The 14,088-nt window shown below is 41.8% G+C and overlaps 1 protein-coding gene across 8 annotated transcripts in view; it reads right to left on the bottom strand.

Annotated features, from left to right (window-relative positions):
• The window catches only part of EXOC4 (exocyst complex component 4), a 595,663-nt gene extending 583,485 nt beyond the window's left edge, over window positions 1-12,178 (bottom strand). For all 8 annotated transcript variants that reach the window (XM_077837141.1, XM_077837147.1, XM_077837165.1 and 5 more), the window contains exon 1: window positions 12,085-12,178. In XM_077837141.1, coding sequence (XP_077693267.1) covers window positions 12,085-12,167 — 83 coding nt within the window. In that variant the 5' untranslated portion in view covers window positions 12,168-12,178. The remainder of the gene's footprint in view (window positions 1-12,084) is intronic.
• Between the last annotated feature and the right edge of the window lie 1,910 nt (window positions 12,179-14,088).

The following is a 14,088-nucleotide window of genomic DNA, read 5'->3' as shown; positions in this document are numbered from 1 at the left end:
ACATTAGCAGCAAGAATTCAACATTGTGAGATGTCTCAAGCAGTGTGTACATTTAAACAAAAACAAAACCCTACCAAAAACAAAACACTGCACTGCACACCCATGGGGAGAGGATAAGAGCGAGAATGAACTACATATGAGAGATGTTAGTCACACTGCTTAATACATGACTGAAAGGCACACAGATACTCTGGTGATGAAGCTAGCATAAGAACCTATATAGAACAGAACAATCTCAGTCTCTTCAGAGGGAACTAGTTACTAATTTTAAACAAATCAGAGATCCCAAAACAAGCACAAATAGACTTCATATGGATTCAGACACAAGAAAAAGTTAAGCTCATTAAGCAACCGCATTTTCCATCAGTGACAGAATCTTCTCACCAGTATTTTTCACAGCCATTAAAATAAAGCTGTACAATCCTACTCAGATCAGAGATCTGAAAGATGAAAACAGAAGCAGCATTTATAAGCTTGTTATACCACCTACTGCTTCATTTCCATCAGATCACATAGCTAACCAGGGTTGGTCAAAATCAGTATTTGGGTGGGAGCTGTCCAAGGTCTAACTATGTGCTGTAGGAAGTAGTGCTGGTGATTCAGTAGTTAGCTTGCTTCTTTTTGTGCCAGGATTGAACCAAAGCTTCAGCACTGCAGAGGGGGCACAGTGCTGCTGGGAGATAGTCTCTTCTGAAGATGCAAAACCACTGCCCTCCTGACCACTTGTCATGAAAAAAATCCACTGTGTTTTTTGCTTGATTGTTTTGCAAGAGTAAGTATGTATCCGATGAAGTGAGCTGTTGCTCACGAAAGCTTATGCTCAAATAAATTGGTTAGTCTCTAAGGTGCCACAAGTACTCCTTTTCTTTTTAAGAGTACGGCTGTTAATCCCAGTATTGTGGCCAAATCCCCAATTCTGAATACTGCATTCTGCCAAAGTATTACAAACAAAATTCCTTGGAGGTTCAGCTGGACAAGGTATCATTTCACACTCACTGTCCTAAGCTTCTGTCTAGTGTGAATGCTTCATGAGGAGTAAGTGCCGCATTTTAGTTCAGATTCGTATAGGATCAATCTATGTATACAGTCTATAAAATTGCTTTGGCATCCCTTCAGCAGGGAGGGCAATACAGAAAGTCTAAATTATTATTTACAATTCAGTTCACAGATTATATACAGAGATAAATATTTTTATCCTGTGAACTTTCAGGCTGCTGGTTTTAACACTTGGAGAAAGGGTCTTTTTAAAAATGTTTTAGAACACTGCTTGTGATAGAAATAGATTTACAAAATGTTGCAGCATATACAGATCAGAATTATTGGGCTATACTTCTTGTGACAGTTATATCCTAACTGTGATACAAGAAATGAGAATAATAGCTATTGTGATGGTGTCCCTAGGGTGCAACCTGGACTGCGGGACCATTGAGTTCTCTGTCCCACGCCAACCTGCGTTGCCTCTCACACTGTGATGGTGATGTCAAGGTGAAAACCTCTGACAAGTACTGCACTTACACAGACTTCCACAGGCAGGGACACATCAAACTGTGTTACACAAATGATTTCCCAGCCACTCATGAACCCACTACAGAAAGACTCCAGCCAATTCCCTCCAGCTCCCCAGCCTTGGACCCCAGGACTATATTGTCTTATACTGCTCAAGGGTCCCTTGGGCAGTGCAAGTTCATTAAGTAGTTCGCCACTCTGACAAAATGGTAGTGGACATGCAAAAGCCCTTGTTAACCTGAGCTGAGATTTCCCAAGCACTTCAAAACCCACTGTTTTAGGAAAAATATAAAAAAGATTTATAAACTACAGAAAGCCATATTTTAAGTGATTCTAAGTAGCAGGCACAGAGATCAGAGTTGGTTACTTCAGAAACAAAGATAAATTTGCAGTTTAAGTCTACAAACTAAGCAGGATTTGAATCAAGCAGTTCTCACCCTAAGAGATGGTACAAACAGGTTACAGTTCCTCAATACACAGGCTGGGATTACCTTCCAGCCTGGGACCACCCTTCCCCAGTTCAAAGTCTTTGTCTTCCAGATGTTCCTCCAGGTGTTGAGCTGACAGTGGTGAATGTGGGAGTTCCAGCATGCTACTCTGAGTGCAACAGCTATATATTGGACTTCCTTGCTATAAATCATGAATTGGAACATCAGCTCTATGCTCTTAAACAGAAAGAGAAGATCAAATGCCAGGTCATTAGTAAGAATGAATTCAGCAAAGTTCACTTTGAAAAGAATAAAAGTACTGACCAATGAGTATTTATTTTATATATAGAGAGAGAAAAGGAATTACATGTGTGAGAATACTATGCTTTCAGATTTACATCTATAGAAGCACACATTTTAGAAACAAAGTTGGTAACATGCTATATCTCCACTTGCGCTCTCAGTTCTCCTTTACATCCAGATGTGTGTTTGTACGTACGTATGCCTCTGTGAAGCTTTGCACCTAGACTACAATAAAGTCTTATCAAGTCACAACCAAAGATTGTTTTTCCAATTAAACCAGCTATTAAAGGCCACTTCTTAAAAATAGCAGCCTTTAATTGGAAAGAAAAACGTCTTACAATAAATAAAAGGCAGACATTCACCCACTAAAAATCTGACAAGATCTCTCAAAAAATAGCATTTGCTAAATGCCAGCTTGCTTGTTTCATAGTACAAAAGCTGCCTCAACGAACTACAGACAAAACAAAAGGTTAGGAAAAATCAATATAAATACACGTGTTTGTCCTCTGCAAGATAAGAAAATATTCCCCAAATTGTCTTGCATCAGTTGATCAGAATTTTCTCAATCCAATTCATTACATTTTAAAGAAACAGTATGAAGGCAGATGGGACTAACATTAGACCTCTGTAACAGCTGGCTCTTGGCCTCCAACAATAATATTTTGCACTTTCACAGTATCTTTCATTGGAAGATCTCAAAGCACTTCACAACATGTTTAAAAAATACAAAAGCAGTGTAAAATAGGAAGGATCTAGTTGAGAATCTGAAAGTGGAAGGTAGCTTCAGTGAAAGTGATCATGAAATGAGAGTTCATGATTCTAAGGAATGGTATGGGGGAAAACAGCAGAATAAAGACAACGGACTTAAAGAAGATGGATGTTAGCAAAGTCAGAGAATTGGAAGGTAAGATCCCGTGGGAAGCAAGTCTAAGCGGAAAAAAAGAGTTCTAGAGAGTTGGTGGGTTTTTAGAAAGGCATTAAGGGCTCAAGAGCAAACTTTACCAATGTGTAGGAAAGATAGAAAGTATGGTAAGAGGATACTCTGGCTCAGCCGATCTTCAGTTACCTGAAACTCAAAAAAGAGTCGTACAAAAAGTGGAAACTAAGTTAAATTACAAAGGATAAATATAAAAAACAACACAAGCATGTAGCAATAAAATTAGAAAGGTCAAGGCACAAAACAAGATTAAACTAGCTAGGGATATAAAGGATAACAAGAAAGCATTTTATAAATATGTAAGAAACAAAAGGAAAACCAAGGACAGGGTAGGCCCATTACTCAATGAGAAGGGAAAGACAACAACTGAAAACACAGCAATGGCCAAAGTAGTAAATGCCTTTTTTGTTTCAGTTTTCACCATAAAAAATTAACAATGATTGAACAACTACCAGACTAAATGGGGTAGGATCTGAGGCTAAAATAGGAAAACAACAAGTTAAGAATTACTTAGACAAGTTTGATCTCTTCAAGTCGGCAGCGCCTGATGAAATACATCCTAGAATACTTAAGGAGGTGGCTGAGAGATCTCTGAGCCATTAGCAATTATCTTTGAGAACTCATGGAGGACAGGATACTAGAGAATGGGAAAAGCGCAAATATAGTACCTTTCTATAAAAAGGGGAATAAGGAAAACCCATGGAATTACAGACCAGTCAGCTTAACTTCAGTACCCAGAAAGATAATGGAGCAAATAATCAATTTGTAAGCACCTAGAAGAAAATAAGGTAATAACTAACAGGCAACATGGATTTGTCAGGAACAAATCATGTCAAACCAACCTAATATTCTTCTTTGACAGGATAACAAGCCTTATGGATGGGGGGCAGCAGTGAACATGATATATCTTGACTTTAGTAAGGTTTTTGATACTGTCTCACGTGATCTTCTCATAAACAAACTAGGGAAAAATAGCCTAGATGAACCTACTATAAAGTGGGTGCACAACTAGCTGGAAAACTGTACTCAAGAGAGTAGTTATCAATGGTTCACAATTAGACTGGAAGGGTATATTGAGTGGGGTACCACAGGGATTTGTCCTGGATTCAGTTCTAGTCAATATCTTTATAACTGATTTAAATAATGGCATAAAGAGTACCTTTATGAAGTTTGCAGATGATACCAAACTGGAAGGAGTCGCAAGCACTTTGGAGGACAGGATTAGAATTCAAAATGATTTTGACAAACTTGAGAAATTAAGTTTAAGTAAATTTACTTGAATTAAACAGGATGAAACACAATGAGGACAAATGCAAAGTACTGCTCTTAAGAAGGAACGATTTCCTAGGAAGAAGTACCGCAGAAAAGGTTTATAGTGGATCACAAACCAAATATGAGTCAACAATGTAATACTGTTGCAAAATATATGACCATCAATCTGGGATGTGTTAGCAAAAGTGTGATAAGCAAGACACAAGTAGTAATTCTTCCACTCTACTCAGCACTAATAAGGCCTCAGTTGGAGTACTGTGCCCAGTTCTGGGTGCCACAGTATGGGAAAGATGTGCACGAATTGGAGAAAGTCCAGAGGAGAGCAACAAAATGATTAAAAGTCTAAAACAGTGGTTCTCAACCAGTGGTATGCATACCCCTAGGGGTACACAGAGTTCTTCCAGAGGATACATCAGCTCACCTAGCTATTTGCCTAGTTTTACAATAAGCTACATAAAAAGCACTAGCAAAGCCAGTACAAACTAAAATTTCATACAGACAATTACTTGTTTATACTGATCTATATACTATACACTGAAAAGTACAATATTTATATTCCAATTGATTTATTTTATAACTATATGGTAAAAATGAGAAAGTAAGCAATTTTCAGTAATAGTGTACTGTGACACTTTTGTATTTTTATGTGTGATTTTGTAAGCAAGTAGATTTTAAGTAAGGTGAAACTTGGGGGTATGCAAGACAAATCAGATTCCTAAAAGGGATATAGTCGTCTGGAAAGGTTGAAAGCCACTGGTCTAGAAAACATGACCTAAGAGGAAAGACTGAACAAAAAAATGGGTTTGTTTAGTCTGGAGAAGACTGAGTGGGAACATGACAACAGTCTTCAAGTACAAAAAAGGTTGTTACAAAGAGGAGTGTGATAAATTATTCTCCTTAACACTGAGGACAGGACAAGAAGTACCGGGCTTAAATTGCAGCAAGGGAGATTTAGTTTGGATGTTAGGAAAAACTACCTAATTGTAAGGGTAGTTAAACACTGGAACAAATTACCTCCATTACAGGAGGTTTTTAAGAACAGATTAGACAAACACCTGTCAGGGATGGTCTAGATAATACTTGGTCCTTCCTCAGTGCAGGGGACTGGACTAGATGACCTGTTGAGGTCCCTTACAGTCCTACATTTCTATGATTATTATGCACAATTTACCAATGGGTAAACCATGCACAGAGAGGATAAGCATTTTGCTTCAGAATACACAGAAAATCAATAGTGGTGCCGAGAACAGAATCTCAGGGCTTGCCTATGCTTACCGTGGATGGACACTGCAGCGATCGATCCACCAGGGGTCGATTTAGCAGGTCTAGTGAAGACCCGCTAAATCAACCGCCGATCTCTCTCCCATCAACTCCGGTACTCCAACAGAATGAGACGCGTAAGGTAAGTCGACAGGAGAGTTTCTACCGTCAACCCAGAGCGGTGTAGATACCGCAATAAGTCAACCTAAGGTACGTTGACTCCAGCTAAGTTATTCACGTAGCTGGAGTTGTGTAACTTAGGTCGCGTGGACCTGCCCTAAGAGACCTGACTCCCAGTGCCCTACTCTAAACATCACAATGCAAGGCCCAATATTAAAAACACAGTCCCTGCCCTGCCATCATTTCAGTTTTATTCTGCTGTTCTGACAAGGCAGGAGGGAAATGGGATGAGAATAAGAAAGACTGCTAATGGTGCTGCTTCCAGCACCCACGAGGGCAAAGGGGAAAGATAGAATGGAGATCCCCCTATAAGCAGCCAGAGGGGAAGAGAGCAGCAGCAGAGAGGGGGAACATCCAGATGCAATAGTGCACCTATCTCTAGTACCTATCATCCGTGTACTTGACAAATATTTATTAAGTACAACACTCTGTCTAGTTATTTATACCACATGTTATGGGTGTACTGTGTGGTCTGTGATGCAATATCCCAGTTTTTCATATAGGAAAATGGAGGCACAGTGAGGTGATGGAACCCACCCAAGACCACACAGCAAGTCAGTGGCAGAACCACTAATAATAGAACCTTGCTCAGCTCTCACAATATGAGCCTAAGTAGCAGTCAGCTGCTCTAACCACTCAATGACTCTTCCTCCTGAATTTAACATCTACCTAGCAGACACGGCCAACATAAAAAATGGGTGCTTAACAGCAGGTCACAGAAACAGTGCTTTAGTACAATCCCACTTTATCTCCCTGCTCCTCGCAGGTGTACAGCAAAGTTTTCAAGCCCTGCATTAGATAACCTCCTCCACTCTGCCTACTTTGTATGTTATTGTGAGCAAACGTGGTACTGTACAATGATCTGGATCAGGACCTAGATAAATGAAAAATCTTCTTAAAAAGAAAGTGTCCAGAAAACCAGTCTATTCCCAATGCAATGGGAAGGACTGCCACTAACTGGGGACGGTAACACAGTACTACTTTATTGAGACACAAGCTAATCCTTTCTATGGACTATCCCTCAATTTCCTGATTATCTGCATCCCAAGATACTGTGGTGTTTCTAAATGACCCAGAGACTGAGGTCATTCTAGAGTTTCTAAACCCTGCAGGGACAGAGCTTTTGACCCTGGCACAGTCTAAGTAGATCTTAGGACCCTTACAAGACCACCTTTAGAAAACTCAGAGGGCCAATGACAGGCAGTGCCCCAAGATATCCTGATGAAGCAGATGCTACTACACTAAATTATCCTCTCAACTTGTGTAAACTGTTATAGATCAACTCAAGTCAATAGAGGTCTGACAATTTACACTAGCTGAGAATCTGGCTCTGATGCTCTTATTCACTTTGAGTAAGAAATCATCAAATTAGAAATAAAATCCAAAAGTTCCAATTCCTAGGCTCCTGGCACTAATATCACATTAGATGGCACAATATTCAATATCAATCATACTCAATAAATAATGGGCTACTCAACAAGAGTAAGGGTATCCAAATCTCAAAGCATTTTGCAAACAAAAATTTAATGGACACTGTCAACTTGAAAAAGATATTTTTTTTTCTGAAAGCATACCTACTATTGTTACAAATAACACCTAAGAGTACTGTAAATGAAAGACTGGGTTCTCAAATGTTCTCTATTTCCCTGTTCATTTACAGTTCTTTGTGTTTTACAGCATTTTATGTATAGTCAGTTTCACTTTTTCTGATACATAGCCCATTGCATTGGAAATAGACTGGTTTTCTGGAAACGTTCTTTTAAGAAGATTTCTTACTTATCTAGATCCTGATCCAGTTCACTGTTTCAAAGAAATTCATCAAGTTATCCCTGCTTTTTGTGTGGGTCTTTCACATTTAAACAAACAGGAAACCATGACTATAAAATCAGAAAAATTGGCGTGAGAACTTGGACGCAGGTTTAGTAGAGATTAAATTATTTTAAGTTTTTTTATTTTAAACAAACTAAATTTCAAGTTGATGATGTCCCTTTAAGCTTTACAACAGCCTTACAAGATTAGCAAATAAAAGACTGGACACGAATGGAGTTACACCAAAAAATAACTAAGTTTTGCTTATTATAGTTGGCAATATCTTACTGCAAGCTCAAAATTATATGGCTTTCCCTAACAGCCATGTATCTTTCCCATGTAGCAAACACTCCTTGACATCATCTCAGTTGGCTCTCATCTGAGCTCAAATGCGGTTCCTTCAGTTTTACTTCAAATATAACAATAATCATATATATAAAATTACTTGTATTTTTCAAGATATGCCAAACAACCAGCATGGAAATGTCATTAGATGTTCAGCACATTCATCTTTATCTTAATTACTAATAAAAGATCATAGAGAATGAATTTTAATAATATAACTTCCTTTCCACCATTTATGCCATTTACATTTTGCACTCAACTAGAAAATGAAGTTATTAATGGATCAGTTTTCCTTTCACTGCTAATCAGTTTTACGTTCAGATTCCCATGAACTAGTTCATTATGATGTCTGGATTGCAAACACTGCAGGGAATGTTTAGATTCAAAACAAGAACAGCTTCCATTGATTTTTTATTTCTTAAATGTCATGACTCACTAGAACGTTTTAATATTTTCACGCAGTATTTTATCTAAATGTTAAATTGAAAGTTTGGGCCTAAACTATCTACAGAGGCACTTTTCAGAGTAGCAGCCGTGTCAGTCTGTATTCGCAAAAAGAAAAGGAGTACTTGTGGCACCTTAGAGACTAACCAATTTATTTGAGCATAAGCTTTCATGAGCTACAGCTCACTTCATCGGATGCAAGTGAGCTGTAGCTCACGAAAGCTTATGCTCAAATAAACTGGTTAGTCTCTAAGGTGCCACAAGTACTCCTTTTCTTTTTATAGAGGCACTGTTACCATAATGAAAGTTCCTAGACAGGTAAAACATAAACATATAACAATATTAGATATTTCACTATAAACCTAAAGGATTCCAAATTTAAGTATGGTTAAAAAGGGGGATAAGAGATGTGACAACATCTAAAATAAACAGACATGGTTTTCAGTTTTTAAAAACTGTGGAAATTTTAAGATTTAAATCTTCCCTGCTATGCTGGAATCTCAAACCAAGAGCATTGGGTTTGAGAACCATAAAGTGAAACTTAACAGGAACAGAAAATAAACATGATTCATCCAATTTCACTATCCACACTCAGTGACACTAAAAACAACTTAAGTAGTAAAAGGTAGTCACATTTACATTATTAAACTTTTTGAAGCTGTCATTAATAAACTACGGTAAAGAATTACTTCACAATATGAATTTTATGTTAGGGCCCCTTTTGTTTTTCCCACTATAAACATGTCACACACACACACACACACACACACACAGAGTTAGTTTTTGCTTAGACATTTCATCTTCCCCCAAATGAATTCTTGCAGTTATTTTGTAACGGGACTCTACAACTTGGTCATCTACTGCAACAAAATGCAATTAGGTTATTAATTTCTTTGGCTTTCAATAATTTAATGTATTTTTGGGTGGTAAATTTAAATCAAGGACACAGAAAACTTCAGGTGTGTTGAAGAAAACCACCTCATTTCATCTCACTGTATTTACTATTATTTGTGCCTCTTATTTTGTTACCATCACACACTCTAAAAACTAGTGTTACACATCTGGGATGCTTGAAAGATTACACAACATGCCTTAGATGTGATCTAAACAACTGTCCACTAAGGGTTGCTATCTTTCTGGAATTCTGTGTGGTCTCATACACACTTTTTGTATGGTTACACTGCAATTAAAAACCTATTCGTGGCCTGTGCCAACTGACTCAGGCTCACAGGGCTCAGGCTAAGAGGCTGTTTAATTGCAGTGTAAATATTCAGGCTAGGACTGGAGCACAAGTTCTAGGACCCTGCAAGATGGAAAGATCCCAGAGATCAGACTACAGCTCAAAACTGAACATCTATACTACAATTAAACAGCCCCTTAGCCCGAGTCAGCTGAAACAGCCCAACCACAGGCGTCTAACTGCAGTGTAGACATACCCATAGAGTTTTAGGCCAGAAGGAACCATCATGATCATCTAGTCTTGACCTGCACACTGCAGACCACACAACCTCACCCACCTACTCCTGCCCATAAGGCTAAGATTTTGGGATGTGTACTTTTATTTCATGGCCAGTGCGCAAGCAATAAAAAATAAAATCAAAATGTACACAGCAAGCAGGGCAATTGCCCAGGACCCCACACCCCAAGGGGCCCCATGAACCTAAGTTATGGGTGGCAAGGCTCTGACTTTAACCGAAGCCTGAGCCCCGCCACCCAGAGCTGAAGACCAAATCCTATCACCCGGGACTGAATTATTTGAATTTTGAGGCAGTCACAACGCTCTCATAATATCACAGAATCCATGACATTCGTGACAGACTTACTCATAGCCTCTCATTGACTTACTGAAATCCTCAAATTTTAAAGACTTGAAGTTACAGAGAATACACCATTTAATCTAGTTCAAACTAGCAAGTGACCTATCCATACTGCAGAGGAAGATGAAAACTTCCCAGGATCTCTGTCAATCTGATCCAGAGGAAAATTCCTCCCCGATCCCAAATAGGGTGATCAATTAGACCCTGAGCATGTGGGCAAGATCCCCCAACCAGACATCTGGGAAAAAATTTCTGTCGTAACTCAGAGTCCTCTGCATCTAGTGTCCAATCACTGATCTACGCCTGCGGGACACTAAAGAAAACCAGATTGTTTTCCAGTCATTACCATTTGTATAGGGCACAAGATCCTTAAATAAGAAATGCTGTGTAAATGCAAATTATTTTTATAGTTTATTCCAGGTAGACGATACAAAGCCACTGAATTTTATAATGCATTATTAGTGCAACCATCCCATAATGCACAGTAGTTACAATATGATGTGTGTGTGTGGGGACAGCAAATAATGATATTAGTAAGCATCAGTATGTGATAAGTTGGTATTAGTAAACACCAGTGAGGGAAAGTGGCTGCCAACTCACTGGTTATAAGCAGCATAAAAAGGATGTGATTTTAAAAGTATTTTTTAAAGAGATAGAGGGAAACTAGTGGAGTGGAGTGAGGAGGATCAGACACCTTCAGGCACAGTAGCTGGATCATCCTCTGACATAGAGAGGAGGGGTTGTAGGAGTGAGTGCAGCCAAAAAACAGCAGAGTCACAATATGATTTGACATGCTTGCAGTTTCTCCTTTTCATCCCCTGCAAGGCAATACAATACAACCCCTGGAAGGCAGCAACTTTTCAATTGCTGTGGTTTATAACAGGATATGAGACTGCATATACACTTCCCGGTGCTTTCTGACCAGCCTTCGTCTAATCAGCTCAAAGGCCGTTGTGCATGCAGGGTGCTCCAGCAAACACTGATACAGAGGTTCCCAGTCCTTCCAGGACATCACGAGAATGGTCCTAAGTCCTGTTGCCCAGAATAGGGCACAAGGGGCATGTGAGAAAGAGTCTGCTGTGGTCACAAGATCCTTAGATCCTCTTTTTTTCAATCAAGTCAGCCAAGGAAATGCATAGGGAAAGGGGGTAGGACCTATTACACATTACAGCCTCCACAGAGCACGTGGATGCCCTTACTCCCAATGAAGGGCTTCCTAAAAATTAAGGGGGATGCCCTGCTGGGTTTGCCCGGTCTCTAGCTCTCACTGTTTCTGTCAGAGCCGTTGGGACTTAACAGGGCTGTTGTGATTACGTGGGCAACACACGCCACCCCCCCCCCATGCCCACAAGGGCCGCTGTGTCAGACAAGCACCTCTGATAACTAGGGGGGTACCCCCCGGCCGCAGGGCACGCTGGCGCCCAGTGGCGTGAGCGGCTTCTGAGAGCCTGGGGTCCCCTGCAGCTACAGCCTGAGATCCCCCCGAGGCTAAGCCGTCTCCCCCCCACACACACCCCCGAGAAATGGGGGCCTCCTGCTGCTGTGCAGGGGTCCCTGAAATCCGGGGGTGGGGGGGGTCCACTGGAGTCACGGCACCACAGGCGCCCTCAGCTCTGACAAGCGGCGCCTCTCGTGGCCGTGGGCACCCCGCTGCTGGAGAGGCGGCTCCCCCGGGGGCCTGAGGGGAAGCGTGGCCCAGCGAGCCCTGCTGAGAGGGGCCTGGAAGGGACGTGCCGCCCCCATCCTCGGCGGCGGCAGGGGCGGGCCCTGCGAGCCCCCGTACCTGATCACAGAGATGAGCAGGCCCGAGGGGTCCTTGCTCTTGCTCATGGTGCTCCTGTATCTCCCAGGCGCCTCTCCCGCCATCTTGAGCCCACCCCCATACACAGGGTCGCGCCCCCTGGCTGGCTGCAGGTCGACCAATCGGAATCGAGGGAGTGGAGCGACTGGGACTTAACAGTCCAATAAGGGCCGAGAGGAGGCGGGATATGGGCTGTCGAGCGTCTATGCCACGTGTGGGGCGGGCCCTGGGCACGCTGGGAGTTGTAGTTTCCACAGCGTTCTGTTTCCTGCCGCCCAGGATCAGGTAGCTGGTCGATGAAACGGAGTTGATCTGGGCGAACTGGGCATAAAATGTTCTAGCCTTGGAAGAGGTTAGTGGGAGGGGCTTGGAGCCAGTCTGACGTGCCCGATTCAATAGCCTCAGTATTTCCAGCGTCACCCAATTGTTATTATTATGTATTGTTTTAGAATCATAGACTCATAGAATAACAGAGTTGGAAGGTTTCAGAGGAGCAGCCGTGTTAGTCTGTATTCGCAAAAAGAAAAGGAGGACTTGTGGCACCTTAGAGATTAGCCAATTTATTTGAGCATAAGCATAAGAGTTGGAAGGGACCTCTGGAGGCCATCTTGTCTAACCCCCTGCCCAGAGCAGGACCAATCCCAACTAAATCATAGAATCATAGAATATCAGGGTTGGAAGGGACCTCAGGAGGTCATCTAGTCCAACCCCCTGCTCAAAAGCAGGACCCATACCCAATTAAATCATCCCAGCCAGGGCTTTGTCAAGCCTGACCTTAAAAACGTCTAAGGAAGGAGATTCCACCACCTCCCTAGGCAATGCATTCCAGTGTTTCACCACCCTCCTAGTGAAAAAGTTTTTCCTAATATCCAACCTGAACCTCCCCCACTGCAATTTAAGACCATTACTCCTTGTCCTGTCCTCTTCCACCACTGAGAATAGTCTAGAACCATCCTCTCTGGAACTACCTCTCAGGTAGTTGAAAGCAGCTATCAAATCCCCCCTCATTCTTCTCTTCCGCAGACTAAACAATCCCAGTTCCCTCAGCCTCTCCTCATAAGTCATGTGTTCCAGACCCCTAATCATTTTTGTTGCCCTTCGCTGGACTTTCTCCAATTTATCCACATCCTTTTTGTAGTGTGGGGCCCAAAACTGGACACAGTACTCCGGATGAGGCCTCACCAATGTCGAATAGAGGGGGACAATCACGTCCCTCGATCTGCTCGCTATGCCCCTACTTATACATCCCAAAATGCCATTGGCCTTCTTGGCAACAAGGGCACACTGCTGGCTCATATCCAGCTTCTCGTCCACTGTCACCCCTACGTTCTTTTCCGCAGAACTGCTGCCTCGCCATTCGGTCCCTAGTCTGTAGCTGTGCATTGGGTTCTTCCGTCCTAAGTGCAGGACCTTGCACTTATCCTTATTGAACCTCATCAGATTTCTTTTGGCCCAATCCTCCAATTTGTCTAGGTCCCTCTGTATCCTATCCCTGCCCTCCAGCATATCTACCACTCCTCCCAGTTTAGTATCATCCGCAAATTTGCTGAGAGTGCAATCCACACCATCCTCCAGATCATTTATGAAGATATTGATCAAAACCGGCCCCAGGACCGACCCCTGGGGCACTCCACTTGACACCCGCTGCCAACTAGACATGGAGCCATTGATCACTACCCATTGAGCCCGACAATCTAGCCAACTTTCTACCCACCTTATGCTGCATTCATCCAGCCCATACTTCCTTAACTTGCTGACAAGAATACTGTGGGAGACCGTGTCAAAAGCTTTGCTAAAGTCAAAATACAATACATCCACTGCTTTCCCTTCATCCACAGAACCAGTAATCTCATCATAGAAGGCGATTAGATTAGTCAGGCATGACCTTCCCTTGGTGAATCCATGCTGACTGTTCCTGATCACTTTCCTCTCATGTAAGTGCTTCAGGATTGATTCTTTGAGGACCTGCTCCATGATTTTTCCGGG

Source organism: Eretmochelys imbricata, chromosome 1 (assembly GCF_965152235.1).
Source record: "Eretmochelys imbricata isolate rEreImb1 chromosome 1, rEreImb1.hap1, whole genome shotgun sequence".
Taxonomy (NCBI): Eukaryota; Metazoa; Chordata; order Testudines; family Cheloniidae; genus Eretmochelys; species Eretmochelys imbricata.
This window is presented reverse-complemented; position numbering and strand designations above follow the sequence as displayed.